The 20,344-nt window shown below is 44.2% G+C and overlaps 1 protein-coding gene across 1 annotated transcript in view; it reads left to right on the forward strand.

Moving 5' to 3' along the window:
• Positions 1 to 19,712, forward strand: part of KATNBL1 (katanin regulatory subunit B1 like 1) — a 31,552-nt gene extending 11,840 nt beyond the window's left edge. Inside the window, exons 2-10 of the mRNA XM_075613567.1 lie at positions 6,317 to 6,435; positions 8,370 to 8,413; positions 10,451 to 10,727; positions 13,288 to 13,406; positions 14,422 to 14,472; positions 14,558 to 14,647; positions 15,429 to 15,518; positions 16,415 to 16,508; positions 17,765 to 19,712. Coding sequence (XP_075469682.1) covers positions 6,331 to 6,435; positions 8,370 to 8,413; positions 10,451 to 10,727; positions 13,288 to 13,406; positions 14,422 to 14,472; positions 14,558 to 14,647; positions 15,429 to 15,518; positions 16,415 to 16,508; positions 17,765 to 17,797 — 903 coding nt within the window. The 5' untranslated portion in view covers positions 6,317 to 6,330 and the 3' untranslated portion in view covers positions 17,798 to 19,712. The remainder of the gene's footprint in view (positions 1 to 6,316; positions 6,436 to 8,369; positions 8,414 to 10,450; positions 10,728 to 13,287; positions 13,407 to 14,421; positions 14,473 to 14,557; positions 14,648 to 15,428; positions 15,519 to 16,414; positions 16,509 to 17,764) is intronic.
• The last annotated feature ends 632 nt before the right edge of the window (positions 19,713 to 20,344 follow it).

Here is a 20,344-nt window from a genome sequence, read left to right on the forward strand (position 1 = left end):
TTTCAGGGCAGCTGAAAATAGTTCACTTGCCTGCAGACGGAAGGTGAGGAAGACCGCAGAGACATCTGGGAACAGCATAAAATGTCCTGTGGCAGCAGCAAAAGTCCTTGTTCAGCCGACGGGAGCAGCACGATCAGAGCAAACAGCCGATGCCTGTGGGAGCCGGGGAAACCATGTGACCGGAGCAGGAGGGTTCCTATTGGACAGCTGGGGAGGAGCCAGCTGACCTTTTTCAATGGCTATTTTATTATTGAATAACCATGGGGCACGCAAACTTTTTTTGCTGCTCCCCCCTTTGCCTGCTCCTCTCCGTTCTGAGCCCCCCCTCCTTACCTCGCACGGCGTCAATTGCCACGTGTGATGTCACATGACCCCGCGTCGTCACTTGGCGCCACGTTGCCATGGACACAAGTGACGCCGGCAGAGTCCAGGTAAGTTTTAGAGTTGCAGGGGCCTCAAGTGATCCCCCGGCATTTAATTTAAATGCCTCGGGGAAGAGCGCGGGCCTCTGCAACCGCAGTGCCCCCCCAGACAAATCCAGTGCCCTCCTCCTGGCGGGCGTGCCCCCCAGTTTGCACACCGCTGGAATTGCCTGTGCCTGAAAGCCTAGCTAGAAACAGCACACTAAACATAATGGAATACATACTGTATCCATTACTCATACAGTACTTAGCAGTAAAGCATGTGGCAGGGATTCCAAAGTTTGTGATCAGAACTCTGTTATAAGCAAGATCCACATTGCCCTATTGTGCAACAGACCACCCTGTTGGATTTTGTATGGCAGAAGTAATTATGAAGCTTTTTTTATAGCATTATTTATAGATAACTAGGTACTAGGGCAGGTGTATACTGCAATTATGTTAACACTAATTCAGTAGCATTTGAATGTTTTTCATTTCGGTTGTATAAAAGTTTTTCTATTGATAAATGAATGGTCTGTATGTATCAGCAGAGAGATCATGTAATAATATTAGCATTAAAATATAAAGCACTGTCATGTTCCCATTTAAATGGGGGTTGCTTAAAAATAAAAATGTTAAAATCAAAGCTTTAGAAAAATGCAACAGCTGAAATGCTTTAACTGCATTATGTTCTTAAAATAGAAATCAACTAGAGAATGTCACAGTGGATTATGAAGTTAAGATCAAGCCGAAGAAGCAAAGGACATTTGTACAAAATAATTGGATTGGTTAAGTGAGACTGTGCCATGTGTTTTTTGTAAATAAAAACAATGACCAAGACATGATGGTGAAAAGCAGACTGTTTTTGTTAAGGCTGGGAATTTCCTTTTGGATTAAAGGTGTCCCCCCCATTTCATTTTGGGGTGCAGTTTCCCTCCAATTTTACTTATTTAACACTCATAAAAGCAGATTACCAGACTTATTTATTTTTATCCCAGCAGCAGTAGTATTTACATGGCAATACCCGTTTAGTCCCACTTTCTTCACTCCACCAGGCAGCACAGAACATATTTCTGTGCAGGCTACCAAGGGTCTTAAAGATATATATATCTCTTACCTCGCTCTTCAGACTGGATTCGTTGAGGTCTAGTAATGTCACAAAGGAATAGAAGTACCATATTAATTTAGGTATCTGGGTTATTTTTAGGAACAACATAAATCAGTGAGCGGGATGAAAGCCATCCAGCTGTACAGTGTAGTGAAGAAATCTTTCAAAACATATATCTCCCTGTGGAACTGCCTGATTGTTTAGGAATTGAGAGCTAGTGATAAGATGCTCACTGTGGAATGAGTGAACTTAGAAGTGACCAGCCCTAGGGTCAAACACTGTCGCCAACAAATAATAGATTGTAAGCTCTCTGCGATAGATTTCTGCATGCACAATGTCTAATTGCAGTAGTATATACTGTAAGAGCAGGTATGTTATTCAGTGGTGGTAATTCAAATTGGCATTTATGTTCCAGGTCTGCGAAGGCATATAGGGGGGAAATGAACTAAACGCTAATGCAGGATTGCAGTGCGATACCCCGCATTGGCGTTAAGTGAATCCAGCCGAATACATGTTGTATGATGAAGGTGGTGAATGTTAATTAAATGTCTGATGTTACTGCCAGTTCTGCAAATAAACTGTCTGAATTCCCAATACTTTAGCAATCTGACCAAACTAGGAATACCAGTAGGAAGTTGTTTATACAATGTACTGGCAGTACTATGACTGTTTACGTTTCATTCTTTCTAGAATGAGGTTCAATGTGCCATGGCTTACTACTTTTAAATGTCACTTTGACCATTGACTTGGAATATTTATATATTTTTTCTTTTAAAAAGTCCCAATAATATTACATTTTGTCCCACATAGATATGACCAAAGTGGTGTGTGGCTCATTGGTTCACTTTATTACAACTCTAAAATGTTATGACGCAGGACTGCACCTTTTAAACGGACCTGTATTATATTTATGGGCTTTTAATTATAGGTCCTTTTTGAAGATTTCAACTTTCAAGTTAAACCAACTAATTCTACCTGCACCCAGCAAACTTTGCAGCATTTCAAGCAAGATTTATAGTCACAAGCCCATCGTTTTCTATCAGGGTCAGGGAGGAGTATGTGTTATTCTTACCCGTGATACTGTATTTTCTTTAATGTCCTTTAACTGTTTGTGCAGTTTATTTATTTTTTGTACATATATCTTACAGACAATCTTTAAAGGCAGACTACTCCAAAATTTACTTCCTGTACCTTAAATGACATCACCATTGGAATGTCACGGAACTTTCAGCTCTCCATAGATGGCCAATAAATACATTGTTACTACATTATCTAGCAACATAGATACTTCTAACACTGGTGATATCTCTCCGCTAAAGAAATTCAGTTTTACATAAAATTGTCATATTAAAATCACTCTTTAAAACTGTAATTTAAATGTTTTCATTCAAGGTAATAACGGTGTGTTTTTATATTAAAGGCTTTCATATTGATGCAATAATCAAGCCTAAGGACGCGTGCTGAGGCGCAGGGAAAGCGGGTGCTTTCCCTGGCCTTGCGGTTGCTTACCGCAAGCGCTGTCAGCGGGCCGTCAGGGGGTGGGCCGAGGGCGGGCGCGTCACTGGCCGGGGGCGGGGGCCAGTGACGTCACGGAGCTGGTTCGCCCTCATTGGTTGAACCGTTCACGTGACCGGCCTGTCGCGCCGGCAAGCGGGGGAATTTTAAATTCCCCTAAGGCCTCGTTCAGGGTGCCAGAGGCAGGAGTTGGAGGGCGGGCGTTCGGGAGGGAGGGCGGCAGTCTGCTGGGCGAAGTGTGTTCATCCCCAGCAGACATTTTCAGGAGTTGAGGAGGGGGCGGGGCTACAGACGTGAGGTTAGGGATCGAGGCTGCAGTGTTGAAATCATTCTTGAGAATGATTTCATTGGCTGCCGAGGTCCCAGTGACGCTGCTGCAGCTTCAAAAAACGAATTTTTTGTTTATTGAAACTGTAGCCAGCGTCAACTCCGGGCTTCGGAGACAGGGCAGGTGCTACCCTGACAACCAGTATTCAATTTGAATACATTGTGTCCCACGGCAGCTCGCACGGCAGCACGCCCTCCCTCCGAAGCCTGCACCCTGAACGAGGCCTAAGACCTGCGCTTCCGCGCGCTTGCGGAAGCGCAGGTGAGCCCCTACTAAAGTAGCTCTAATTGCGGCTGTAGGGGCTCAGTGCTGAGCGGAAGCGCGCGTCAGCACGCTTCCGCCAGCAAGCGCTAAACATGGCCGAGGCATAAGAAATGGTCTCCCTGATCTCCCTCTGTGTGCCGCCATGTTCAGGGTCCTGTGTCTCTTCTGCCCAGCGATTACCTCCTGTAATTTCATCTATGGCTCTGCTTGTGACGGGGACAATTTGGTGACAGTAGGACGGGGGTGTTAAGTGGTTGTGATTTTAATACAGTATAACATTTTAATTCAGGACTGAAGTCCTGTAGCTACGAACTATCGATGTTGCAAGATAATTTAGTAACGTTGTATATTTCTGTCCTCTAGCTTGCATTCAAAGGGTTTGGTTTGCAATACAAGGGGAATAGAACTATTTACAGTGTGTAGTTGGTGCCTATCATTAAAGCCTTTTACAAACCTGTAAATGAATTATTTTGTGTATTAGCCTGTTGAGGGAGAGGCTAGGATCGTTCTCTTTCCTCCCCTCTCCAAATATCAACTAATGCTGCAGTTTGATCTCCGCCTGGCATTGCTGATGTGACTTGTCACTTCCTTTAAAACGCAGCTTCCCTCCTCCCAGCCTTCCCAGCAAGAATTAAAACCGGACACTTTTGTTACACCCAAAGAACATTTTCTTTGTTAATATAAGCCCCTGTATATGCTTGGCCACAGAATTTACTTTGCGAAATGTACTTGTTGTTTTGGAATGATGAAGGGAAACAGAACTTCTATTAGCACTGAGAAAGGGTTTTATTTATATATATATATATATATATATATATATATATATATATGTGTGTGTGTGTGTGTGTGTGTGTGTGTGTGTGTGTGTGTTTACTTTTAATAGAATTAATGAACAAGGTCATACGGATTTCAATCATGAAGAATTTATTAATGTTTCTCAAGTGTAGGAAAGGGCAGCAGGCCGAAACGTTGTATGTTCTATGGCACAATAAATTCTTTATGATTGAAATCCCTGTGCCCTTGTCCATTAATTCCATTGGATGAAATGCAGGTTCCCCTGGGACTAAGGAGCACCGGTAAATGTATCACAAGTTATTATTTTTCTTTGGTGTGCCGCACACATCCTTTTGCATGTACTTTTAATGGGACAGTCCCTACTAGGACCAAATATGAACCAGCGGCATCACGGAATTTACACGGATTCAGCCCCCCTCCGTGTGCCTGGATAGTTGGTTTTATGTGCTAGTTTACTTCTTGGCTATTTAAAAACAGCTGCCTTGGCTGTGTCCAGTAGGAAGCCGGAATGTCATAGCTTCTTTTTCCTGATCAGATCCTCTGTAGTCTGCATGGGAAGTGGCTCGCTGCTGCCTGGGGGAGTGGAGAAAGTGTGACTGAATAGCTGGCGTTGCCATGTGAGCTTTGGGCATTTTTTTAAATAAAAAAAAAACAGCATGGGAAATAAAATCGGGCTGATAATCTGCTTTAAGGGGTCTCACATGGAGCTCACTTTAAGTAGGTCCTATGGGGGACTGCACATCTAATGACCATTACATGCCGCTTTAACAATGCTGTTTTAGGAAGGTAACCGGGATTGCACTTTTTTTTTTTTTAAAGGGACAATCACTCTGAGGAACAAAGTGTACCAATGGCAGTGCCGTGTTTATGGGGTCACGTCTGGGTGGAGGTGCATGTGCACCGAAACATTGGATGCAACGCTGACTCTAGTCATTAAATGACCTTTTTGCTACTTTTTTTTTTTTTCTCTCTCTCTCTCTACTGTTTGGTGTGCTTGGCTCTTCTCTTCCCCAATTAGGATTTTTTTTGCCTTTAGCACTCAGCTCTTCCATTTTTCTTCAACTTGGACCCCTGCGTTTAGGGGCATCCCAAGTTGCTTTACCTGATTCTCCCTCCTATTACCTATTATCACATCTTGGTGATTCATGCCTTTTCTTATTTATTTTTTCCCAACAACTACACATATATTTTTTAATGTGTTTTCAGAATCGTGTGTGTGTGTGTGTGTGTGTGTGTGTGTGTGTGTGTGTGTGTTCTTTATTGCATTTCTCAATACAAATCAAACAGAATAAAGACACATTTCCTGGACATTTCCTTTTAAGTATTAAGTCATTCAGCCAGGTGACCGACCTGTGCAGCACTTCTCAGAATAAGTTTTCACACCTGATGAGCAACGGACTCAGGAGAGGTTTGATTTCCTTTGCTGTTCCCTTTTTGTATAGTGTCACGGAGTATAACCATTTTCCACAAGCAGAGCCCCCTCTGTCCCCCTCCCCTCATTGGCTCTCTAAGTACAGGTATATGGTGGGGGGTGGGAGGGGTGTAAGAGGAAAGAAACCTCTTCACTAACAGAGGCCACTAAGAAATCTGATTGGTAACTGCTGTATGAAACTAAAGTGGCCACATCTTTGCTTTTAGCTTGGTTACATTTATGTGAGGATGCCAATTAGACAATATTATTTTCAAAAGGATGTCTTGCAATTGGCAGCATTTGGATTGCACGTTTTTGTGATGGCAGCTAATAGGTAAATATTTTGGGAACCAAAGGATGCCCGGAACCGAGACCCCCGTAACGCAGCTCCAGAGGGTCTCTTGTTCAGATAACAATGGCGATAGTTTGTTTTTATCCCGCTGCCGATTAACAAGTTTTTTTTCTTTTTGTTCCTTGTGTTTTTGGGGACGCAGATTTATCAGGGATTATGGCATCTGGAGCCCGTGATGTTAAGAAACGGAGCCTGGATGATTGTGTCAATGATTTCCCAAGGAAGAGGGTCTCTACTTCAGCCACGCAGAACATGAAGGAGGTGCGTGTGTGGGGTCGAGCGATGGGAATATACTATTTTACAGGCACATTATCCAATCTCGCACTGCATGCTAAAAAAAACAAGCTTATTCATGTAATTACTAGAAATATTCAATCATCAATAAATTGAAAAGTTTTAGTTATGTGTTTGCTTGGGAACGTGGTATTTTTACTGGGGGTGATTCTCATAGTGACAGTTTTATCTGCGTGGCTAACGATGGTATCATTACTTTACAAAGTGCAAATATTCGTGTTCTAAGACCCACAACAGGAAAGCGATGACAGATTGTGAAAACGCTCCAGGGCATTTTGGTTACTATGTAAAAATGTGCATTTAAAAAAAAAAAAAAGTGAAAATAAACTCATGCTGGAGTTTGATTTTATTCAATTAATGTGTCTGTTACCTAATCAATGAATCTGTTAAACATGCCACTGTCATTCATTCACTTTCCTCCTTGGGGGGGGGGGGGGGGTGCAGGAAGGGGAACTCAGTGGAGCAAGTGCCCCTCTCCCCAAACTGTCATCCTGGCTCTCCCACTCTGGTCAGCGCCCCGGGGACTACCCCTTTTGAAATATGGAGCAAGTATTCTTATTTGTAATGTACCTACATATTCTGCAGTACTCAGAGTGGAGGGGAAAAACCCCATTCACGTACCCTGGGAGACCCTGCAGCAAGGAGCGGCTACCAAAAGTAGCATGAAAAAGGTAGCAGAGGAATCAAAGCCTCCAAGAAGGTCAAGATGTTATATTTCCAATTGGGTGTCTTTGCTTGACAACGTCTTGTTTTCCCTCGTGTATTACACTAGCAAGTAGGCTGTGCTCTAAGCGCATAATAGGTTAGCCTTATCCCTGCTTCAGCACCGGTGGCTCAGTCTGAGCCACTGATTGAGCCACCTGTGCTGAAGCAGTGATATCCTGAAAACCCGACCTGGTGGTGGCCCTTGAGGACTGGAATTGGCCTCCCCTGGTATAGGAGTTTCCAAGCAGCTATTAAGACCTTTGCTGCTAGCAGGGCAAGTAACTCATTGCTTAGCAATTCATGTGGTGCAGGCCCCTCTGGGTGTGAAAGGGTTAGGCTGGGGCCATAGAAGGGGAAGCAGGGCTGGACCGCGCTGACGCTGAGGCTCGCCTGCTGAAATCTGCGCGATTTCATGCCCATGCTGGCGAGCCAGCGGGCGCGATCAGAGGCGGGGGGAGACTGAGGGAGGCGGGGCAGTGACGTCGCTGGGCCAATCGCCCGCGACACCCCGACGTCACGGCGCCGTGACGTTGACGCTGCTCCGCGCTGATTGGATGTTTTCAGCCGACAGCGCTCTGAAAAACAGCTTTGCTGTCGGCTGAAAAATCCAGCGCCTCAGCACGCCTGCGGATGCTCGCATGAGCCCCCTCTCAAGGCATCCTCATTGAGGATGCAGGGGCTCAGCGCCGAGTGTCCGCACGGCTCAGCGCGGCCTGTCCTTCTATGGACTCGGCCTTAGTCGGCCTTTCTTTCACTAAAAGTGGTTTTGTGTGTACAAGTCCCAAAAATCAGTGCTCAGATGAAGCAGAGTAGGTATAAAAAATGATGTTCACTGTATGTTGGGGGTGATGCAACAAATAAATGCTGTGTGAGACTCAATAGCGTAGTGCCTGTGTGTTAGCATAAAGTCATGTATCTGTCCCTGTGAACAGCTGACAGACCTAACATATATACCATGACGGGTCAATCAACTATTACACTGAGATCCGTCCCGAAACATGTCAGAGTGTTTTCTGACCCCCCCACGTTCACTTAATAAAAGCTTTTTAACGTTTTTGCTGATGTTAGACCCCGTTTTTCACTGCTGCTGTGCTCCGCTCCTGTACTTCACTGACTGCATCGTTTCTTTCAGTAAATATGTCATTCTCTCTGTGCAATCTATTTACACATATATATTTTTGATATTCACTTGACAGGATAATCCTCTTTCACAGGACGAGTTGGTTACTGACCGGAACGGGTAAGTCAAAGCTACAGATTTGGGGTCTCTGTATTGGTGCAGGACGGATTGCTGCTTTCCTCTACATGTCAGTTTAGCCATAAAACCCCTTATAAAAGCTCATGGGACATCAGGAAATGTCAAATATCAGAATAACACCAGCAGAGAGCTGTAAATGCCAATGTTTGGGGGAGCAATGTATGCTGCCATAGGTCATTTCTCCCAACCCAAAATGTAGGCTCTCCACTTCAGTGTGTTGCAGGGGCTTAAGGTGCAATCCCATTTAGCTGGCCAGAAAACGGCTTTTGTAAAGAATTTAAGTTTAATCGGCTTCCCTAAAGAAGTCTAACCATGCTAATAGTAAAGATTTAGCTGCCTGTTATTATTATTTTTTTGTACATTTGTTATAAATTGCCTTTCTTGGGGGGGCCTCTGAATAGAAGTGTTTGTCAATCAAGATTTCACCTAGAGTGGAATATAGTAGGATATTGATGCAAGAAAGCTGCCATTCTTTCTGTAGGTCCCTGTCCCTGCCTGCCTCCCTCCCCCCCCCCCCCCCCTTCACACTGCCCTCCTCTTTCTAAGTCTTTGGTCCCGCTGCGTCTCACCAGCAGGGGTATCCTTCTTGAGCCGGTCCCAGTCCCCCCTCGCTGCACGCCTCACAACGCGCTGTGACGCGTCAGCCGCCAGGGGATGCAAGAAAATTGTGATCCCGAGCGGTGACGCATCACGTGGTGCGCTGATGAGCCTATTAGCGGCGGGGCGGGAGCGGGAGCTTGCGTGTGTGAGGAGTGCATTTGTGGGGGAAGAGGGAGGGAGCGGGAGCTGATTACCTTCCAGCAGCCCGCAGCAGCTCCCTCCTGCAGCCCGGGAGACCGAGCCCGTGGAGGGAGGGGGGGAGTAGCGGGTCCCTCCGCTCAAACCACGCCCCCCTCCGCTCAAACTACAGCCGCCGCTCCCGCTCCCTACAAACCGCAGATAGCGGTCTGTGCCTCTCAGCGCGCTGCCTGCATGCAGTGCGGGCGCACTGACTGAGGGAGCGGGGACATAGCCTAACCCTCTTTTGTGGACTATGAGGGTATCTTGATCTGTATAGATATTTGGTTCCCATGGCAACACTGGTGTCCTTTCCTGGCAGCCAACCAGAATCCTCACATTGTGTAGAGCAGGAGTGGTCAACTCCAGTCCTCGAGGGCCACCGACATGTCAGGTTTTCAGGATACCACTGCTTCAGCACAGGTGGTGCATTCATTATGGCTGAGCCACCTGTGCTGAAGCAGGGATATCCTGAAAACCTGACCTGTTGGTGGCCCTTGAGGACTGGTTGGTCGTCACCCCTGGTGTAGGGTATTTAGTGGGGCAATCCTTCCCAGGATCAGTGTGTTTTAATGGCCGTGACATTGGGTGGTTGATGCACTTCTTTTGTTTTAAGTTAGACACCGTTAGCTTAGAGTTGCAATAGGGTTGATTTTATTTATTTTCTCCATCTGGCTGCTCCCTTTTAGTCTATATTCAAGAGTTTGCACTGGCAAACCCCCCTCTCCTTAAATGATATTTATTTGCTCTCTGATACAGAGGGTAGGATATGAGTGAAGAAGTCCAATAACAAACCCTTCCCCATCCAGCAGGCCCCTTAGAAATGCCATGTGAGATGGCACCTTGAAGTCGCTATGGTTTGCTGCCTGTAATACTCCTGACGAAGGGTGCAGTTGCCGCCCGAAACGTTGTGCTGCTCTTCACTAAATGGGACTAGGCAATAAAATGCTACACTACAAATACTTCAGCATAACTTTGACGTAGGCGCCATTTTCTTTAACCGATAATACTCCTTTTTTCCTTTGGCACTTTCTGTATACCCCAGTGTGCTTCTTCTGTTACTGGGGGGGGGGGGGGGGGGGTGGTTTGTGCGCTCCGTGCCTGTGCGCTCCATGCTTTGTGCGCTCCGTGCCTGGTGCGCTCCGTGCCTGGTGCGCTCCATGCCTGGTGCGCTCCATGCCTTGTGCGCTCCGTGCCTTTCTGGAGCCTGATCAGTTTTGATACATTTCCTATTCACTACAGGACACTGGTTGGGCAGTTTTCACAAATCAATCAAAAGCTCAAGGTGGTATATTGCAAGAGGAAAGCTCGGCACCACACACTGAGTCATTTATACCGGAAGTGGCAGCTCTCGAAAGTCCGGGCCTGTGACATGGCAAATAAAGAAAACGAGTTGGCCGCAGGGAACCTGCACGAGAAGCTCCAGAGCGAGCGACGCAGCTTGACGCTAAACTCCACTGACGCCGGCTCTTCTCAAACAGAGGGACCGTCCTCAAAGTATAGCGGCTTCTTCGCCGAGGTGAGTCTTCCCGGGCAGTGTATGCAAAACAAAGCTCCGTTTATTACTTGCAGACCCCGGAATGGGATTCCAGGTTCGTGTTTCAGAATGTTAAAGGCGCAGTCCCTCCTAGGACCAAAGTATTCTAAAGGCAGTGACCTGTTTAAGAAGTTACATCTGGTTGGTGGCTTTTTACCCAATTCTGACCCCCGCCATTTTTAAAGTTGGTTTGTAAACAGTGAGGTGAAAGCCAATTTGGCTATTAAAGTCTTTATGAAAGGTTGCTTTGTTGGTGTCTGTGGGATTGGACCTTTTAGGTTTGAGATGGGAGCGTTCCCCAATCCCTCTTATATGGGGGGTAGAAGGGCGTGTCTGTGATGTAGAGGAGCGCATTACAGTGATATCCAGGAACCTTTTTGAGCCAGGTACAGGAGTCAGAGGGGCAGCAAAGGATAAATTAATGTAATATCCCGGATTATTCTACCCCATGTTTGTAATTCTATTATGGTTTAACACGGCAGTCCCACTTAGGCATAAATGTGTACGTTTCTTTAACCCCCATTGTCATTGAGGCTCCCTTGGGGTCATTATGACATGCAATGTTCTGCCGTTTGTGGTACAGATTGTACCCATTGCTCTCTGATAATGGCAGCAACCAAAACGGAGAACAAGGGCTCCTCCGTTTTAGGGCAGCGGGGAGGTAGCATTACCCGCTTGCAATAGAAAACTTTTATTATAACTGTTTCGGTGCCATCATGCACGTTTCTCAGTGAGTGGGGCGAAGGGGAGGTATCCAGGTCCATGTGATCTCTCTAATGGCAATCTCATGGTTCTTTTGGCAATCAAAGGTTTAAGGAATATTGTTGTATTCTATTTTGAGACCCCCTTCCCCTACAACTCATAAGCCCCATAACAATATAAACCCCCCCCCAATGTCCAATACAGGACTTAAAACAGCAGTCCATGCTGCCGTTTATTTTTTATTTGTTCCCCTTTAAAGCTGCAGTTCAGTCAATATCCTGCATGTTCTTTTTAATAAATCAGTTCTGTAGTAAGAAAAAATACTTTTAGCATTTTCTGTTTTAAAAAAAACAACTTTTAAAGACCAATTTTCTTGTATTCTATTGTAACAGCCATTTGCTAAGGCACTGCCCCTTCATGTCCTGTCACAAGCCCTGGCACACCCCTTTGTCAGCCCTGCCCTCCCTCTAGCACTTGTCAGTGCAGGAGTGCTCATGAATATTCATGAGCTTCCACTGACTGACAGAAGCAAATAAAAACATATGCCAGCTCTAATTATGTCACCAAATTTCGCCTATCAATACATGGAGAACGAATTGACCGGCAGCTATACAGTTCTTTAGGTAATTAGAGATTGCACACATGAAACTATTGAAGTAAAAAAAAAAAAAAAAGACTGAACTGCAGCTTTAATATGTGCATCAATACAATCCACACAATAAGTAATTAGCTAAGTTGCTGATCGATCACTGAAGATTCGGCTCGGGGGTTCACTAAATGTCTGTCTGTGCAGCAGAAGGGGACCAAAGATGCAAAGTTCTGTGGGGAAGACCATGTGACCAGGCAGTCACTAGATACAATTGGTGCACAGCTAGAGAGAGTCTATCTGTATTAAGATTGTACAACTTTAGCACGACAAGGGGGTGGAGTGTCCCAAATTAGCATTTTCCCAAACCTACAGGCAGTGAAGCTTTGGGCAAGCTTCAAACTCACTTGCATTGTGCAAAAAAGGGGTGTGCAAGAGCCTGTTTCAGAAGAGGAAGGGGATGTGACTTTGTAAATGGTTGCTATAGAAACAAAAAATGCTTATTACATTATTATACATTAAAAATGTCATGCAGAGTTGTGGCATTTAAAAAATAGAACAAGTTGTGTTTTTCTTATAGTACAGAACTGATTTATTTAAAACAGACATGTAGGATATTGCGTGGACTGCAGCTTTAACCCCAATGACCAAACGGATTCCCATCCCAAAAAAGCAGTACAGGCAAACCCCCTTTTTCCCAAACTTGAATGACTATTACAGATACCTCTCCATGATCTGTAAAGACCACCTCACTGCTGCCTCTGCTGTTACTGACATCCTTCTCTGTTTAGTACAGCAGGGGAAGATGCGCGTGTAGGATGATCACGATGGTGGTGTAGCCGTCTCGCCAGCAGTCTGCTCAAAGCCGTACCCCATTGTTGATCGCACATCACTACACACGTCTTCCTTGTCTTGCCAGCCCCTTTAATACTTGGGTGTCAGTCAAGGCATAACTTCTTGCACCCTGACCCAGGGTATTGAACCCTGCACTGCCTAACCTTGGGTGGTGGGTTGGTATATAACAGATATAGGCCCTACACCTCATTTGTGTGATGTTTATTACTAAATACATTTTGCACATTTTTATCACCTGGCTCCCTGGGCAGTGCGCTGCTTTCTCGCTTTGTTGCTACTGAGGCACCTATTGAGCCTTTTGTGCTGAAGCAGGAATATTCTGAAAACCTGACCTGTTGTGGGGGTCTTGAGGACTGGAGTTTAGAACCCCATCTCTACTGATTTTTGCTTCTCTTTCAGGTGTCAAAGGATCATGAGACCATGACTCAAGTCCTGTTCAGCAGGAATCTTCGGCTAAATGTAGCGCTCACCTTTTGGCGGAAGCACAGCGTAAATGAGCTTGTAGCATATCTCGTCAGGTATGCACTGCGTGTAAAGAGACATGTGCTTTTTAATCTACCCCCTGGGCAAACCATGCATGTTTCGTTCTCTCTATGCATTTGTTTTCAACAAGTTCTGATAAATCCCATTCGTTTGATTTGTCTGCTTGAACCCTTTCACTGCTGAATGCCAGCCTTGCCGACCCCTCAAGTGTTTTGAAGGTGGTAAGGCAGCAACCGCCCCAGCAAACAGAAATCAAATAACTCGTTGGTTTTTATTGTTTGCCCTTTCCTAATTTTCACTTTTTTTTTTTTTTTTTTTCCTCCAACGTTTTTCTTGCCGTTTTTATGGTCGACCTTGAAAGAAATTACAGGCATACCCCGGTTTAAGGACACTCACTTTAAGTACACTCGCGATTAAGTACATATCGCCCAATAGGCAAACGGCAGCTCACGCATGCGCCTGTCAGCACGTCCTGAACAGCAATACCAGCTCCCTACCTGTACCGAAGCTGTGCGCAAGCAGGGAGACTATAGAGCCTGTTATAAATGCGTTATTTACATCAGTTATGCACGTATATGATGATTGCAGTACAGTACATGCATCGATAAGTGGGAAAAAGGTAGTGCTTCACTTTAAGTACATTTTCACTTTACATACATGCTCCGGTCCCATTGCGTACGTTAATGCGGGGTATGCCTGTGTACATCTAAAACAAGTCCTTGTTTAAGTTTTTTTTGTAAGCCAATAAATGATTGTGGTAACAAGAGAGGGAGTAGGGGATATAATGCCTGTTATTGAACCAACACGTAGTTAAGTAAAAGCTTTCAAACCTCTCTGGGTTTTTTGGGTAACTCAGCCTGAGAGGTTGGAAAGCTTGTAACATAACTATTTGTTGGTCCAATACAAGGTATCATAGCCCCTCCTCCCCCTCCCTCCTATGTTACTACATGGAAGAAACGACCAACACGGCCCCCCCCCCCTATTTTGCCAATAAATGACCGGTGACTTTCTCCGATGTCTATTTACTCGTGGTTTGTTCTCTGTTTGCAGGATACAAGACCTAGGGGTTGTAGTAGATTGTCTCCCAGTTCTTACAAACAGGTAACAGCTGATTTTTATTTTAGCCTGCTCAGTTTGATCTGGTCTTATTTCATGCTGCTGCTCACCGCCTTTATTTCCCTTCCAGTCTACAAGAAGACAAAGCCTCTGTATCCATTGGGTGCTGTGTTGATCTGTTACCGCTGGTTAAATCTCTACTTAAAAGTAAATTTGAAGAGTGAGTAACATTTCATTTTTGCCCTACTGCACAAGAATTTGTTACCCGCAATTACTTCATTACATACATACGCATGTTGGACTGTTCTTTATAGATTAAATACTAGTGTTCAGGGCTTTCAAAACATCACAAGTATCTTCAAGTGCACTGTCGGGGGATGGGGGGGCGGATGGAGGGTGCAGTGCACTGTCGTTTGCAGTGCACTGTTGGGGGGGGTGGCGCGCTTGTGCACTATTATTCCATCAGTGATCCTTAAATGATAACTTCTCCAGGTCCAATTGGACCTTTTTTTTAAGTAAACATACATCAGCGTATTCTGTTATTTGCCTTGGTTTGTTTTTTGTAATGTGTTTTTTTTTTTTTTTTAATTATTATTTTTTTGTATTTCAAAAAGCCCAGAACCACACGGCAACCCCAGCTATTTTTCTCATTTTTTCAACTTGGCAGCACTGAGCTGTTTTCCATTTGGACCTCAAATAGTGTTATCAGAAAGTCTTCATCTTCTCATAAGGTTCTTTAAGGTCTGCTGATGTCAATAAGTGAGGGACTTAGCAGCCATAATTTAGTTTTTCGGCTCCTTTTTAGGCATTAAAAAAAAAACTATACCCAGGAAAAAACTAGAGGTTAAAGCAGACACCCAATTGTACAGTACTGTGAGGAAGAAATGGCTGCCTCTTTCACGTTGGTCCTAGAGGCACTGCACTTATAACTAGCCTAATATATCTGGCGTAGTGTAGGGGAAATGACCTAAAGCTCCATGTGTTCTCCATCTATCTCACAGGTATGTGATCGTGGGTCTAAACTGGCTTCAGGCCATTGTGAAGAGGTGGTGGACGCAGTTATCTGTGAACTCTGAGAATCCGGAGGATGAGTAAGTGCCACATTTCCCATCACACAGATGGGACAGTGCTTTGCTGGCCTCTCAGGCACTCAAGGGGTTATTCATTGTCCCCATATTGTATTCCTGCCTTTTGATTTTGTTATGAGCGAGAGAATTAGATTGTGCCTAATTTCTGGATTTATATCATATAGAGGAGCAACTGACTGAGGTGGTGCACACTTGGGCTATTAAAATGTAACATTTAATAAATAATACTAATAAATAATAATTACACGTGCTGAGTGACAATAAGTGACACTGATTAAGAAAATGACAGGAGGTGCGGCTGACACCAGTAATGTCTGCTGGGAGAGATTGAGAAATCCCTTTGTATACGGGGCTTAGTAATTGATGTCTACCAATTGGACCATGAATTGGTCCGATGTAATCTTTATTTCTACCAAACCTGTTCATGGTCCAATTGGTAGACATCAATTACTAAACCCCGTATACAAAGGGATTTCTCAATCTCTCTCCCAGCAGACATTACTGGTGTCAGCCGCACCTCCTGTCATTTTTATTAATCAGTGCCACTTATTGTCACTCAGCATTTGCCGTTATTATTTATTAGTATTATTTATTAAATGTTAAGTTTTAGTAGCCCAGGTGTGCATCATTAAATGTGCTTTCTTTAGATGTTCAGCTAACCCTCAGTCAGGTTGCTCTTGTATATGATATTGATTAGTTATACGACTGAACTACTCATTCAAATTCTCAACTCATTCCACTAACAAGGTGAGTCTACCTCCATTGGGTTTGGGTTAAGAACATATGGGTTTTATCTTTCAGCTGCTGTACAAATTCCGATATGCACAGTTTGGAAGAGTATTGTGTGAATCTCTTAAGTTCATTTTTGATATACTTCTTTTTTTTTTTTACCCCTTTAGAAATGTCCTAATTCTGAAACGCCAACTGAGTGTAATCTGGCAGCAAGAAAGCCACCTTACATCCGTTCCAGGTTATACTGGCAACATAGCAAAGGTAAATAGCCCCTTACAGAGTCTACAGTTCTCTTTATAATGTGATTTAATTCTTTATAATGTGCTTTAATTCTTTCTATAAAGGGATTGGTTCTGCAGTTGGTGGTTAATTCACTACAATGTATCATCTGTCTCACACTTTGGAAAGCGCTCAATTTTTTCTAAAGCACTTAATTGCTGTTGAATTGTCATTTCAGTGAAACAACCCTTCAACAGAACTTTAATATTTATAATCGCTTGACGCCCTACCATACTTACTCGGCTCTGAATCTATATATTGATATAATGGTATAGGTGCATACAGTATTTAAAAAGAAAGCGCATGCTCCCTGGTAAAATATTGTTTTAATACTATAATACGAGGAGTAAAAAAGTATTGCACTCTGAAACGTGCGATCTTAAATCGCATTAAAAATCAAGATCTCACATTTTTGCTGCAATCGGCTCCAAATGTGCTTCATGGAGCCCCGTTCTCAACTGAAATTAGCCTCTGCCGTAGCAAACGCCCCAGACACGCGGTTTGTATTCTCTGTTCATGTTCCAGATTCAAAGGGGACCTCAGTTTGGCAACTGGCTGAAACCCAACGCGTTTCGTCATAGAACTGACTTTATCAGGGATTGTGGTATTTGTTAAGAAATACTAGAGCTCTGCCTAAAAATCGGTCCTTCAAAGCTTTACCACTTTAGTTCCTGGACCACTAGTGGTCCACAGTTTTTGAAACCCACTGATCTATACTTAATGTGGTCTCTCCAGACCAGGCATATTTAGTCACTCATTAATTTCCCTGTTGTGTTTCTGCTGAGAACCGAGCTCTGTCATCCAAATCTTCAACGATCATCAATATTTTCTGCTTTCTCATTGGTTCCACAACACTTAATCCTTCCACTGTTTCCGACAAGTTCAGCAATGCCTTCATATGTCGCTATTAAAGAATAAAATCAGTTGGATTCTGTCTACATCAGACGTGCATACCTGCCGACTAACTGCAGGCCATCTCTTCCATTGATTCAGTCCTGGTTTTATATTCCCATTTTGTTGATCTGTTAAAAGTCGTGTTCTGATAGAATAAGACCAGCCTCTAATCTCGACCTGGAGTTAATTTGCAAGTTCATAGACAGATTAACAATTTAGATGTTGTTGTAAATTAGCATCATGCCTCCAAAAATTGTGTAGAACAAGAAAAGTATAAAAAATAAAACTGAATATATAAATAGTATATAATGTTGGTCACTTAAATCTGTTTGTTTGCATTCTAGGATTTGGATGGCTATTTATCACAGCTCCATTGACCAATGCTTCACAGGACTTATGTTTGAAACTTACCAGATAACTGGACAAATCTGACAAAGGACACTTCTAAAGCTTGGGATGGCCAGGTCACCACAAGAGACTTCTAGTAAAAACCACTAACCTATGGAAGAGGAATGCTGGTCCCTCTCACAGATCCATCACACAGCCACAAATGAAGTGATGACTTCCTGCTTCATATTGAAGTAGTGTTACCTTCAAGTAGCTACTTGACCTGGTTCAGGGGTAAAGTTGACCTAGGACTTGTGCAATCTGAACGCCACACCCGTGTCTCCCATTCCTCCGAGGGCAGCTGAAACCTGTGCCAGGGCTACTTGGGTTTCACACATTATCACTGGGTTCTGTACTACGCTGGAAACGGACATCTGAGCAAAATGCACTTCCAAATGCTCTGGTATATTTTAATGTGGGACACTGGATATTGCAGCTATTTTCTGATTGTTATATTATTTGAAGCATAATAAAGATTTTTCTTTGCAGTAGAAGGGGAACGTGTGCACTGCTGCAGTGTTCTCTACTTTTCTGCTCTAGATCAGCGGCTCCCGACCTTTGTCACGTTGTGCGCTCCCTGCTAGAAAATATTTGTTCCACAAACCCCTTGTTAAAAAAAGGAAATCTTATTGCCGACTTATCAAACTATTTCTAACACTAAATGAACAATCCAAAGCAGTATAGTGTCCCAAGCTCGTGGGCGGTGGAGGGAGACACTTAAGGCCCCAAGCTGCACCTCCGTGTGGGCAGACAGCATCGGGGATATAGCAGTGGTTGCTGCTGTGAATGCAAAGCATTGTGGGGAGTGACTTTGGAAGCTCCTGTCGTAATTGACTGCGAAACCATCCACGTTAAGGTGCAGTGTGGGGCCTTCCTAAGTGCGCAGTCCCCACATGGGGTCAGGTATGCACTAGACTGCATTGGATACACGATTGAAGATTTTTTTTGGGGGGGGAGCACGAAACCCTTTGATATGTTTTACGAACCCATCGGTTATGTATAAAGCTTAGCCTGTCTTCCTCTCAGCTAGTGTAAAAAAAATAATTAATTTTAACGCAAAAAATGCTTTGTGGTGGGCAGTTCAGGTGTGATTTTATCATGCGAGAAACGCATTAAATTGCCCACAACTGCACCAACGAGGGAACAACAAGTTACAATACTCAGCTGAATCTGTAAACTACTGAACCTTTCACAGTTATCCCTTTACCCGATTCTCACACCAAAGAGAGAACTCCCAGCCGGCTGAACGCCTTCAATAATCGCAGATTTCCAAGCTGGGGATGCAGCAGTTCTGCACGGGGGGATCTCCTGCACAGAGCCGTTTCCCCGTGTCCTTATCTTCTCAAAATAGGAAGCATCTGTTGGGCATGGCCTGACTCTGATCCTATCCTTCCTCTACCAAGTGGGCCCCTTGTGACGGGCCGGCCGTTGGAGGTCACTGGGTTAGAAAGACAGCAACGTTGCACAAAAATATCTCGCTGACCTTTCTATTCCCTTATGGTATGTTCATATTTTTTGTCGTGTATTAAAAAAGGGTACCATGCCTTAAACATGAAATGAAGTTGGTATGTATAGGTATAGATACTTCGATGCACGTAATTAGTTGGTGCAGTAAATTGTTGCAGTACTCTATAGTGGTTGAAGTGGCTAAAAGAAAGTAATATATTGTGGGAAAGAAGCAGCAGTTTGGTCCCGGGGGTGAGGTCGGTCCTGCATAATACTCTGACCCCAATCACACGACTCCCATGTAAATGGCAGACCCTTCAGCATGGGGCAAATGAAAATAGGTGCATTTTAGTGTCTTTATGGAACACAAACGCACCTGAAGGTGCCGCAACATGCAACGGTCATTTTAGTAATAAAACACTTATATTGCTGGTTTTATTTTTCTGTACTAATCGTGGGGGGGGGTTGGTTTGGGGGGGGGGAGGTTGGGTTGGGGGGGGGAGGAGGTTGGGGGGTTTGGGGGGGGGGGCAATTGTTAGCAATAGTCTGAGTCGGCAATAAGATTTATTAATTAGGGGTTCGCAAAAAAAATATTTTCCAGCTTTGTGGGTGGGGGGGGGGGGGGCCGCCCCAGTGTGAAAAAGGTTGGGAACTACTGGTCTAGATCAGGGGTTCTCATCTAGTCCTCAAGAGCACCAACAGGTCAGGTTTTTAGGATAACCCAGCTTTATCACAGGTGGTTCAGTCAAAGACTGTACTACCTGTGCTGAAGCTGGGATATCCTAAAAACCTGACCGGGGGGGGGGGTCAGGCTTGAGTACTAGAGATGAGAACCCCTGTATGTAACGTCTGCAGAGAATTCATTTTTAATGATCAGCAGTCTCTATCCTAAACCTATACACCCTATTCGTATGTACTTTACTGAAACGTCCTGCTTTTTTAATAAATACAAATAGGGGGGGAAGCAGAGCACTAGCCATGCATAGGCTTGAAAAAAAGGCTATAGAGAGATGCGTTCCCAAGATATAAAAAAATGAATTTAATGGATCGTCATATATAACACAGGCGGGTAGCCCACACCTACGCGTTTC

The sequence above is a fragment of the Ascaphus truei genome, chromosome 9 (assembly GCF_040206685.1).
Source record: "Ascaphus truei isolate aAscTru1 chromosome 9, aAscTru1.hap1, whole genome shotgun sequence".
In the NCBI taxonomy this organism is placed as follows: domain Eukaryota; kingdom Metazoa; phylum Chordata; class Amphibia; order Anura; family Ascaphidae; genus Ascaphus; species Ascaphus truei.